Below are 12,093 nucleotides of genomic sequence, written 5' to 3'. Positions count from 1 at the left end.
TCTGCCCCTGGACGTGATCCTGCAGCAGACAGGGGAAAAGTACTACAAAGAGCATTATTGGGGTCAGCAGACAGAATTAGAATATGAGTGGTAGATAAGATAGAAGTATTACATCAGTGTTAAATGCAGTGGCATTGCTGATTATGCTGTGGCTTGTAAGAGAAGACCCCTATTCTTAGGAAATACACACTTAAGTATGTAGGGGTAAAGGACCATGATGAAATGGTTCAGGAGGAAATTATATATGTATCTTATGCTTATAGATAGAGATATCTATCCACCTAAAACAATCCTGTGTCCGAATGTATACATGTATGTACCTATGTGTGTGTATATGAGGGTGTGTGTGGAAGAATAGAGAGGACAGAGGTACCCATGATGAAGCATATGGAGTGAACTGTCCCAACAGGTGAATCTGGAGAATGGTTGTGTGGGTGTTCTTTGTTCTGTTTTTCTTTGTTGTTTGTTCTATTTCTGTAAGTTTTGAAATTATTTCCAGAGTAAAAGTTTTTTTAAATGACCTACTATGAAATTTAGAACAAATTAAAAGGTTATTCAATAGGTGCTTAAAAGACATTTGAGATGAAGTTTAACATTGAATCCTGGAAACAAAAACAACAACTCTTAAAACAGGAACTGATAGATAATTCCGTAGTAGGCTTCAGGAAAAAATATAAGCCTAAACTACACATCTAATGATGAAATGTCAGAACTCAGGTTCATATCGTATGGGTATCTTTCTGTGGTCTGTAAACCCCTGAAATTGTATATAAACACAGTTTTGCATACATTTGGAACAGAGGGACATAGTTTTCATTATATTCTAAAGTTGACCATTACTCCAATGTAGTAAAAAGCCATTGTACTCTGGAACATTCCTATTAACAATTAGGAAGAAAATAAGGATTCTGGGAATGCTGTTATTTCAAATTGTTCCAGACGCCTCGACTCTAGTTTTAGAAATTATATATCAGTTTTCTTTAATCTGGCAATAACCAGTTAGCAAATATAATGGAGAGGAAAATTACATTCTCAGTAGCAGCAGAATGGGTAAATAATCTGAACCAGCAACATATGAGAATTATGTAAAGAAAACCAAATTTCACTGAGAGCGAAAGAAAATTTGAATAATAAATAGGTAGTCTGTGTTCCTTAAAGAAAAGGCTTAATATTGTGAGAACAGTTTAAGGATATTCATTCTTCCTAATTTAATTCATAGTTTAAACAATCCATGTCAGAATCACAATGTTTTGTTTTTGAAAGTTGGAAGATGTATTCTGCATATTACCCAGAAGGATAAATAAGTGAAAATAGCTAAAATTTTTTAATGGAAGAGTAAAGAAAAAATTCTCAAGGTGACGATTAATGAAAGATTATGAAACTACAATTAAATCGGTGTGTAGAGAGAACAATAGAATAAAGTAAACTCAGACTATACTGTATTTAAAAATTTAATGTATGATAAGTGAAGCATAACAAATTAGTAGAGTCTTCCAGTGGTCCTGCAATAACAAAGTTAGCTTTGGGGGGAGGCTGGGGGTAGAAACCCTGCCCCATTCCACATATGCAAATGGATTAGTGAGTTGAATTATTTTTTAAGGCAAGCTATTGAAAAACTAGAAGAACATATATTGATCAAGAGTGGCAGAGAGGACTTCCCTGGTGGTGCAGTGGTTGAGAGTCTGCCTGCCGATGCAGGGGACGTGGGTTCGTGCCCCGGTCCGGGAGGATCTCACGTGCTGCGGAGCAGCTGAGTCTGCGTGCCATAACTACTCCGCAGTAAGCCCATGCACCACAATGAAGAGTGGCCCCCGCTCTCTGCAACTGGAGAAAAGCCCGTGCACCGCAGGGAAGACCCAACACAGACAAAAATTAAATAAATTAAAAAAAAGAAAAGGATGAGATAGACTGGAAAATGCTTTAAAAAAAAAAAAGAGTGGCAGAGATTTTCTAAGCATAAAAAGCAACAGAAAGATCGCAAGAGATTTGTCTACTTAAAGATTTCAAACTTCTGTAGGTTAAAGAAAAACGGTACCGTGAACAAAATTAAAAGACAAAGGACTAACGGGGAAACAAATAAGAAATAAATTATTTATATCTTTCCCACATGCGCAGCTCATTAAAAAAATAATAAAAATACTAGAACCCCAGAGGAATAAATAAGTAAGAAATATGAACAGTAAATCCATAAGAGAAACACAGATGGCTAGTAAACAGAGGAGAGTGTATCAAGGCTCACGTGCAAATTAAAACAATATTGTTTTCCAGCTATAAATTAGGGGAATTTTGTTGTTGTTTTAAACTCAGACTCAGTACTGGCACGGGTGAAGTGAGAAAGGCACTCATCTGCTGCTGGAGAGAGTGTATATTGATACAAGTGCTCCGGCAAAGTGAATCAAGAGCCTTCGATCCAATGACATAACTTCCAGGAATTGCTCCTAACGATATTATCAAAAATTATGCTGAGACATTCATCATGGCATTGTTATCATAGCAGAAAATTAGTATCAGCAGAATGGTCCAATGATGGGAGAATCCTTTAAATAAATTGTTGTAGTCATTCAATGGTGGAGATATGTTAGATGTTTGCAAAGAAAGTTTAATGATACTCAAGACCGAATACGATGTGTATTCACAGTTACTGCCTCTGGACCTCTAAAGGAGTGATAATGTTTTCTGCTTCTTTATATTTTGCTTTACTTTCTCAATTTTCTAAAATGAAAATTCCTCATTTTTATAATCAGGAAAAAAGTAGCAAACAGACACACACCCTTAAATTGTTTTCTCTACATCAGACAGAAAAATGGGCTTCTGCTCCAGCAGCTATTTAATTGTTACAGCAGTCTTAGCCATTGTGTATACATATCAACACAGCACATAGTATTTTTTTTTCATTTTTCTAAAATACTTTAGTTCACTCAAATCATGACAGCCCTGTAGACACAGCCATCAGCTCGACTTGCATTTTTTTCCTTCTTTCTTTCTTTAATATCTTTATGGGAGTATAATCGCTTTCCACTGTTGTATTAGTTTCTGCTGTACAACAAAGTGAATCAGCTATACGTATACATATATCCCCATATCCCCTCTCTCGAGTCTCCCTCCCACCCTCCCTATCCCACCCCTCTAGGTGGTCACAAAGCACTGAGCTGATCTCCCTGTGCCATGCAGCAGCTTCCCACTAGCCATCCATTTTACATTTGGTAGTGTATGTATGTCCATGCCACTCTCTCACTTTGTCCCAGCTTCCCTTTCCCCCCACTGTGTCCTCAAGTCCGTTCTCTACGTCTGCGTCTTTTATTCCTGCCCTGCCCCTAGGTTCATCAGTACTACTGGTTTTTTTGGATTCCACATATGAGCACATAGTATTTTGGATGAGACAATAGGTTCTTGCATTGACTAAGCTTTGCCAGAGTTACCTGCAAGGTCCATCACTGAAAGCCACACGGGATGTGACTGTTTGCTGGGTGGCCTATAATGGTGTGGGGTTTTGTCAGAGTGGTTTTTTCCCCTTTCGTTTTTTTAAAGGCTGGGTAAGATCAATTTCCTACACTCCTGGCACTCTAGGTCTCACAGGAAGAAGTTTGGAGCAGATAATAGTTGAGTGAGATCAGATTCCACACAGTATGAATTACTTTTTCTAGGTTTTTTCCCCCCTGGGCCTTACATCTTTTTTTTTTTTTTTTTTTTTTTTTTTTGCGATACGTGGGCCTCTCACTGCTGTGGCCTCTCCCGTTGCACAGGCTCCGGACGCGCAGGCTCAGCGGCCATGGCTCACGGGCCCAGCCGCTCCGTGGCATGTGGGATCCTCCCGGACCGGGGCACGAACCCGCGTCCTCTGCATCGGCAGGCGGACTGTCAACCACTGCGCCACCAGGGAAGCCCTGGACCTTACATCTTACACTTCTCAGCAGTACTTCCTCCACCTGGGGTTTTCTAGTTCTTTTACTCCTCTCGCTCCTCCCTTCCCCTACCCTAAAATTTTTTGAAAAGCTTAGCTGCAAAATAAATACAAGAGAGCTTATGTAAAGAATATGCGTAGGATCCCATGATCAAGTTCAGCTTTATTGTGCTATGTTTTTAAAGTGAGAATTTGCTCTCAATTCATGGCCAAATAGGCATTAAGTGCTTTTCAAAATGAAATTGCTGCACTCTGTTACTTATTTTTAAGAGACTTTGTTGTGTTATTTCCTACAACCTTCTAGACATGCATGTTGACATATGGACATTGTATTAACTAATACAGTTAACTAAGATTTTATCAATTGTGCAAGACTTGGAGAATGTCTGTTTATCGAATCAACCACGTAAATTTACATTCTGAAGCTACACGGATGCTTTTCAGCTGTGAAAAGCGATAATGACCACACTCTATGCTTTGTCTCCCTGCAGGAGTTCATCTTTATTATGTCGGAGGCGAGGTATATGCTGAATGCCTCAGTGACAGTAGTATCTTTGTGCAGAGTCGGAACTGCAACTACCATCATGGATTTCATCCCACTACTGTTTGCAAGATCCCTAGTGGGTGTAGTTTGAAAATTTTTAACAACCAAGAATTTGCTCAGTTACTGGCACAGTCTGTGAACCATGGCTTCGAGACAGTCTATGAGCTCACAAAAATGTGTACTATTCGCATGAGCTTTGTGAAGGTAAGTGAGCTCTGATTCCTCTAGTCAGGGTTTAATGCACTTCCGTGTTATATGTAAATCTATATCCTCTTGATATGTGTCCATAGACACCAACTTATTATCTAGACATTTTTAACCTTTAACAAGGATGTCAACTATGCGGAAAGTATCATTGGAATATAGGAGTGTTTGTGTTAAATGTTAGTAGTAGCAGGCTTTAATAACTTTTCCTTATTCAAGTAGCACTATTTTAGCTATTGTAATACTATTAGAATATGTTATTATGTATATATATATATATAAAGTATATGCTTTAAATGCATGGTTGTCTTATGAGATCAGTTCTTTTAATTTTTTTGTTTATTTATTTTTTGGCTGTGCCACGTGGCTTCAGGGATCTTAGTTCCCTGACTAGGGGTTGAACCTTCACCCTTGGCAGTGAAAGCGCAGAGTCCTAACCCCTGGGCCGCCAGGGAATTCCCAGAGATCAGTTCTATAAACGCACCCCTCTTTTTTTTTAATGCTATGCTTGTTAGTACTTTTAGGACGGTGACACTTGTTACTTTTGTTTCAGCAATAAGCAAGTGGTCTTTTTTGTGTGTGAGAGTAAAAGTTCATCACACTGAGATTTATTTTTGATTGGTCAGTTTTTTAGTGGTTCCAGTAAAGCTTGTGATTTTCTGTTTTTTTTTTTTTTCCCAAAAAACAATAATTTATTCTCAGGTACATATGGGTGGGCAAGGGATGCACTGATCTAGTATGAGTGCCACTGGGGGTGGCTCTGTCCCATATGACACTCATCCTTTTTTTTTTTAAATACATCTTTATTAGAGTATAACTGCTTTACAATGTTGTGTTAGTTTCTGCTATACAACACAGTGAATCAGCTGTACGTATACATATAGCCCCATATCCCCTCCCTCTTGCGTCTCCCTCCCACCCTCCTTATCCCACCCCTCTAGGTGGTCAGAGCACCGAGCTGATCTCCCTGTGCTATGCAGCTGTTTCCCACTAGCTATCCATTTACGTTTGGTAGTGTGTATATGGCAAAGCTACTCTCTCACTACATCCCAGCCCCCCCTTCCCCCGATTTTCTTATATTCAAGAGTTAATAAGGCCCTTGCCTCAGCGCTAGGGTTGTGCTGTGAGGTTCGAGGAGGGTGAAGGTTACAGACATCGCTCACAAGAATTGATCTCTTTTTTGCCTCCTCTTCTGCCTCTGAGAAATAAAAAGTTTTAAGATGCCATCGAAATGGAAAAAAGAAACTCATATGTCTGATTAAATTTATGAGTCAGAAACTTATTCTAGTGGCTGACTGACTTGGCTCTGAATCCTCAAAGACAGATTTTCCTCCTCTGTTACTCTGAGAAACAAAACTAATTATATATTTGGGCGAGGCAGTCACCTTTCATATCCTCTCTTCAGAAGCTCACAGAACTTGTTGTTAAACCTGTTCTGTGCTGTATTTATTACAGAGGGTAACTTTGGAACCTTACTTGGTTAATCATCCTTTACGTCAAAGGTATCTTTCCCTGAATATCATTTTTTCCCCTACTTCTTTGAGTCACATTAGCAGGTTTTCAGTGTGTTTTCTTGAAACACAATTCAACAGTTTCTTATAGCTGAGTCCAGAACTTTTTAGTATTGAAGGAGGTTTTTTTTTACCTTTTCAAGAGGTTTACCTCTATGCTATGTACCTATGAGACTACAAAGAGCTTTCTCATCCATTAGTAATGTGCACGGTTTAATTGTTGACTTAGCATTTTGACTGAAATGAATTTTAAAATGAGGACAGTGAGTTGCCAGCATTGTTTGTGTTTGTTGTTTTTATTGATATGGAGGAAAGAAGACCTCTTGAGAGTCAGGAGATCCAGGTTCTAGTTCTGTGTGTGTGTGATTAAGGACCCGCGATTCCTTCCTGATCCCCACGTTCATTATTTTTAAAATGGGTGGCTGCGGGCTTCCCTGGTGGCGCAGTGGTTGGGAGTCTGCCTGCCGATGCAGGGGACACGGGTTAGTGCCCCGATCTGGGAAGATCCCACATGCCGTGGAGCGGCTAGGCCCGTGAGCCATGGCCGCTGGGCCTGCGCATCCGGAGCCTGTGCTCCGCAACGGGAGAGGCCACAACAGTGAGAGGCCCGCGTACCGCAAAAAAAAAAAAAAAAAAAGTGTGGCTGCAGTTGGGGAACTGTGGTGATCATTACTGAGGTCCCTTGATAAGTCTATTGTTATTGAAGGACCACTCTAGGAGAATTTATGACTCCAATGCTCTAATTGGCTTTCTCCTCAAACTTATTTCTTATGGATTACCCAATCAATTTTAATGATTTTACTTTTACACATTTTTAAGTATTGACTTTTACACAAGTAAAAACCACCGTTACGCTGATAAAAAGTGTTTATAATGCAGAGATATGCATTAAAAATGTATTAGATTTCATTTATTCAGCAAACATTTTTAGCACCATTCCAGAGAATTAATACAGAGATGAAAAAGCACCTAAAGTGTCTAGCTTCAAGATGCTGATGGCCCAGTCTGTGTTTAATTATAATATAAAGTGGTAAGTATTGGAATGAAGGGTTATACAGGCTATAATGGACATAGCTAGGAAGCTGGATTTGGAGAGTTAAAGATAAACATCTTATTTTAATCCCCCTGCTGACATGACAAAGGGCAGCTACTTTATTATACATTAGCAACAAAAAATTTACACATGGTACAACATTGTTCTTTATTATCATAAGGACTGCATACTTTGCCCTCTCACACTTAGCATCCTAGAGAAAGGATATAGAACGTTTTACTAATATTAATAGCCAATTTTGTACTATTTTTTAAAGATGATCATTTTTGGACTTTAATATAAAACACATACTTTATAAATTAGTTGCATAGTAAACTCCGCATAGCTGAAAACTCCAAGTCATTTCAGCTGAACAAGTGTTCCTGGAGCTTCTGCTTTGTGCCAGTCACTGTGCTAGATGTTTGAGATCAAAGATAAATAAGATCTGGTCTCTGCCTTCAAAGAACTTACTATCTAATGTAGGAAACATGCACATAAATCTTCTGATTAAACTTAGCAGTTTGTTGATATATGTACAAATGCATGGATGTTTATACATATGCAGTTCATGTATCACAACTTTCTCTTGAAAGTTCTGATATTCAGATACGTTTCTTGAAATTCCTGGGGTAGGTAGATAGCAGAGATAAATAGAACCTGGCCTTGTCTGACATCCCTCAGGAAACAAGGGTTTATCAGGCCCTTGTATGCCATCATCCACCATACCAGTGAGGTTTTGATCTTTGCAATGGCAAAACTATTTTTCTCTTTTGTACAGGGACTTGCTTCTGTCAGCTTTCATGTCTTAATTCAGTAATCCTGAAGCTGCCTGGCAAGCTACCCTCTCGTACAGATGATTCAGGGCAATGGCTAGGTGTTACTAATAGATTTTTGGATACTTACATGCTCCTGCCAGTTTTGCTTAGAGATTGAAAGGTCAAGCTCTGTGTTTATAGAGACTTCAGTGGCTAAATAGGAAGAAACAGAATGTCAGTTTGTCTTACATGCCTTTTTCCTTATTTCCTTGATGATGAAATGAGAATTTAACAACATCTGTCACAATATTATCGGTGAGATAATGGGCAATAAAAATGAAAGTTAGAAAGTATCTTTATTACAACAGGCTTATAATGTAGTTTGAAACTTTCATTCCCCAAGACCAGTACTTCTTAATCTGGAACCCATGGATGGCCTCTGGGGAGCTGTGAAATTGCCTGCCAAATCGTGTGTGCACATTTGTGCACGTTTGTCTTGTGGAGAGAACCGGATCTTTAATCGGAGTGTCTGATTATGGGAGCTCTTTTTACTTCATAAGTTGAACCACTGAGTCAAACAAGTTAAATGACCTCCCATGTTGTTTCTAGGGTTGGGGAGCAGAATACCACCGCCAGGATGTTACTAGCACCCCCTGCTGGATTGAGATCCATCTGCATGGCCCCCTCCAGTGGCTGGATAAAGTTCTTACCCAGATGGGTTCACCTCATAATCCTATTTCATCTGTGTCTTAAAACGGCCTCGGGCTTCTGCCTCTTGAAAACTATTGAGCCTTGCATGTACTTGAAGGATGGATGAGTCAGACACCATCTGAACTGACAAAGGAGCCTTGATAATACTTGACCTCTGTGACCAACTGTTGGATTCAGAAATTTAAAAACCTGGGTAACATACTGTTGATATAAGAACCTGTTTAGTTTACATTGTAACATTCTGTTGTAAAATCAACTAAAATGCATACTTTTAGCAGGACTTCGTGTATAGTTAAAGGAGAGATGGCCAAGCCAGGGACAAATCATCTATTGGAAAAACGGTCCTAAGAGATTCTGTTGTGTTTGGCACTTTAAGGTCATCGTTTGGCAGAAGCTGAGCATTAATAGTCTTTCTGACGTGTGTTTTTATCAGGTTTAGAGCCCATGTGGAGTCTTCTCACATGGGTTTTCATAATATTTTAAAACTATTTGTTTAGTAATGGTTTTTGTTTGTTCGTTTTTTTAAGTAAAGGTTAATCTTGGTGATATACATAGTAATCTTTCTAAAATTGTATGCTGACCATAATGCTGTCAGAATAATGTTAGGCATATGCTCTTTGCTAAATATATATGTACAGAATATTTGGAAGTTAAGAATTGATTAGACTAGTGGATTTAGGAGTATTGGAGGGGGCGGGGGGAGAGGGAAATGACAAATGTAGAATATACTGTAAAAATTCAGTTTGTTGCTTTAAAGAAACAAACTGATGTCTGAATTTTGCTGTGTTTCAATTTTTTAGAGATTTTATCCTACCTTTTTTTTTTTCATCTTCTGTCCCATCCTCTCCAAAAAACAGTTATGCAGCTGGTTAATTCATATAACTGTGAGAGCAAATGAATAATTCCTACTATTCTGAAATTGACTGCCTGTATGTTTCAGTACCAATTGTATGGAGTGCTTGAATTTAATAAGGAGTTTTTATGGAGTTTACAATACAGAAATAGGCTTTAATTTTCAAGTGAATTGTTTGCCAAACCTAGTAACTCTGTTAAATATTTGGAGGATTTAAGGAACATCTCAGTTTAAATCCATTTCAAACTTTTTAAGTTTTTTTGTACTGTGTTTGGTTTTATTTTTCTTCTGCTAATCTTTTATATTCACTTACGCTCTCGTACATTGAGTACTTTTATTCCAAAACTAGTGGGTTTTCTCTACTGGAAATTTTAAATAAACCTGTCATTATTGCTTACTTTGATTAAAACTTTGTTGTTTCCTTTCTTCACACACAAGATTTTAAAATTAATAAAGTTCACCACTCTCTTGAGAGATTTTTCTCAAATATTCTTTGCCAAACATAACAAACTAGATGACTGAAAACCTAAATTGCAGAGACAGGGAGACTGAATCATGAAAAGAGCAGAGTCACTTTAAATCAGAAAAGAAAAGACATATGGAACTTTAGAAATTAAGAAAAAGCTAACTTGCACAACCTGGAATTCCAGATCTAAACATACCTTCTCGTGTGAGCAGTGTCTGTAGCGGCCATTATTGGTGGATGCCTCTCAGTCCACCAAAAGTCCCAGTTTCTAAACTTCAGATGAAGATGCAAGGATGAATGTGAAAGGACGTAACATTGGGGGAAGAAGGAGAACTAAAACTGCAGCGAGACAGGATGATCGCTTCTGCCATCTACTTGTGACTGGGATGAGCCCATCCTCTCTCTCTCTCTCAGCCCCACCTCACCCCCAAAATGGAGTTTGCCCACGAAGGACACAGATTTGGGGAGACTCAGATTCTTCCCTGGCCAAATAGATGCCACTGTTTCTCCTGTACATTTTTGTACCTCTTTCCCAGAGGTATTTATCAGCCCCTTCTATTCCCCAAACTAGGACCAAGCAGAAATTTCTGCTGCATCTTGCTGTCTCCAAAAGCATCATGGTGTAAGTGTAGAAAGCCCTGAATGGAAGACCTCTGTTATAACACACATTCATGCTTTGCTAGGGCATTTCACTTCTGTGAACCTCTGTGTCCTTATCTGTCAAATGGAGATAATGTCGTCGTGTCCTCATCACAGGACAGGTTGAGGGGAGGATCTATGGGAAGAAAAATGTGTTTGAATATACCTGGCAAACATAACTGCCATGCAAGTATGGGCTCACTCTTTTCTTAGACCCCCCCCCGTACTCTGTTTTCTCACTTACCTGCTATCATTCCTGGCACAGGTGATCTGGATACACAGTGGTGATTGGTGAGCTGTAATAAAAGGAGATTAATAAAACTATCAGCCTTCAGCTATGAAGTATAACTGGAAATTGTCTAAGAATAAAGAACTCAGGTCAGGATTTCTCACCTTGTTCCTAGTGGACAGCTATTTTTTGCTTTCCCCGAGTTCCTGGGGCTGCCTGCTAGGACAGTTATGCAAGGGGTTAAGTGGTGTAGCTATGCTGGCAGCCAGCTTGGAGATCTACCAGGTGAAACCCCCAGATTGTCCAGGAGATTGAAATGTACTGGGTCCACGACCCTAGGAGTTGGCAGTGTGGCCCTCATACAACTGCAATTATTTGTATTTTTGGTGAAATCCTAGGACTGTTGTCATCAGCCATAGGAGGCTTTTAAGTCTCCAGGAAGTTTTTAACTAAAGGAATGAAAAAGTCAAAGCAACCATTTGTTTGGATTACTAGAAAAAATTTAAGCTAGTTCAAACAAACAAGGCAATGTGAACTGTTTTATAGTAGACATGTTTTCTGCCCTAAGAAAGCACTAGGTGGGATGATTAGAAGTGGAGGGCCCTGAAGCCCTGCTTCACTTCACTACTTCATAGAATTAGACCTCCAGCAAGTTTCTGAACTTTTCTGCACCTATTTCCTCATCTGTCAAAACAGGCAATGGGACTTCCCTGGTGGCTCAGTGGTTAAGAATCCGCCTGCTAACGCAGGGAACATGGGTTCGAGCCCTGGGCCAGGAAGATCCCACACGCTGTGGAGCAACTAAGCCCGTGCACCACAGCTACTGAGCCTGCGCTCTAGAGCCCGCTAGCCACAACTACTGAGCCCACGTGCCACAACTACTGAAGCCCGTGCGCCTAGAGCCCATGCTCTGCAACAAGAGAAGCCACTGCAATGAGAAGCCCATGCACCGCAACAAAGAGTAGCCCCCGCTCGCTGCAACTAGAGAAAGCCCGCGCACAGCAACGAAGACCCAACACAGCCAAAAATAAATGAATGAATAAAAATTTTTAAAAAATATAAAATAAGATAAGGCAAAATGAAAAGCATAGAGGAGAACAGAGGAAAGAAAAATGTTCGGACTCGGCTGAGTGGAGATCAATGAAGGTTTTAGAGAGAAAGTGGTGTTTAAGGTTGAACCTTGAAAGATGGAAGCATTTTGAAACTTTGAGGCAAGAGAACAGTCTGAGTAGAAGTGTGTGTGACAG

At 39.5% G+C, this 12,093-nt stretch overlaps 1 protein-coding gene across 3 annotated transcripts in view; it reads left to right on the top strand.

Moving 5' to 3' along the window:
• The window catches only part of SMAD1 (SMAD family member 1), a 77,018-nt gene extending 67,103 nt beyond the window's left edge, over nt 1–9,915 (top strand). For all 3 annotated transcript variants that reach the window (XM_082838765.1, XM_082838766.1, XM_082838764.1), the window contains exons 6-7: nt 4,393–4,649; nt 8,558–9,915. In XM_082838765.1, the coding sequence (XP_082694891.1) occupies nt 4,393–4,649; nt 8,558–8,701 (401 nt within the window). In that variant the 3' untranslated portion in view covers nt 8,702–9,915. The remainder of the gene's footprint in view (nt 1–4,392; nt 4,650–8,557) is intronic.
• Nucleotides 9,916–12,093: the final 2,178 nt, after the last annotated feature.

This window comes from Leucopleurus acutus (assembly GCF_964270905.1).
Source record: "Leucopleurus acutus genome assembly, chromosome: 4".
Lineage (NCBI taxonomy): Eukaryota > Metazoa > Chordata > Mammalia > Artiodactyla > Delphinidae > Leucopleurus > Leucopleurus acutus.
Note: the sequence above shows the minus strand (reverse complement) of the source record. Positions and strands in the feature narration are given on the sequence as shown.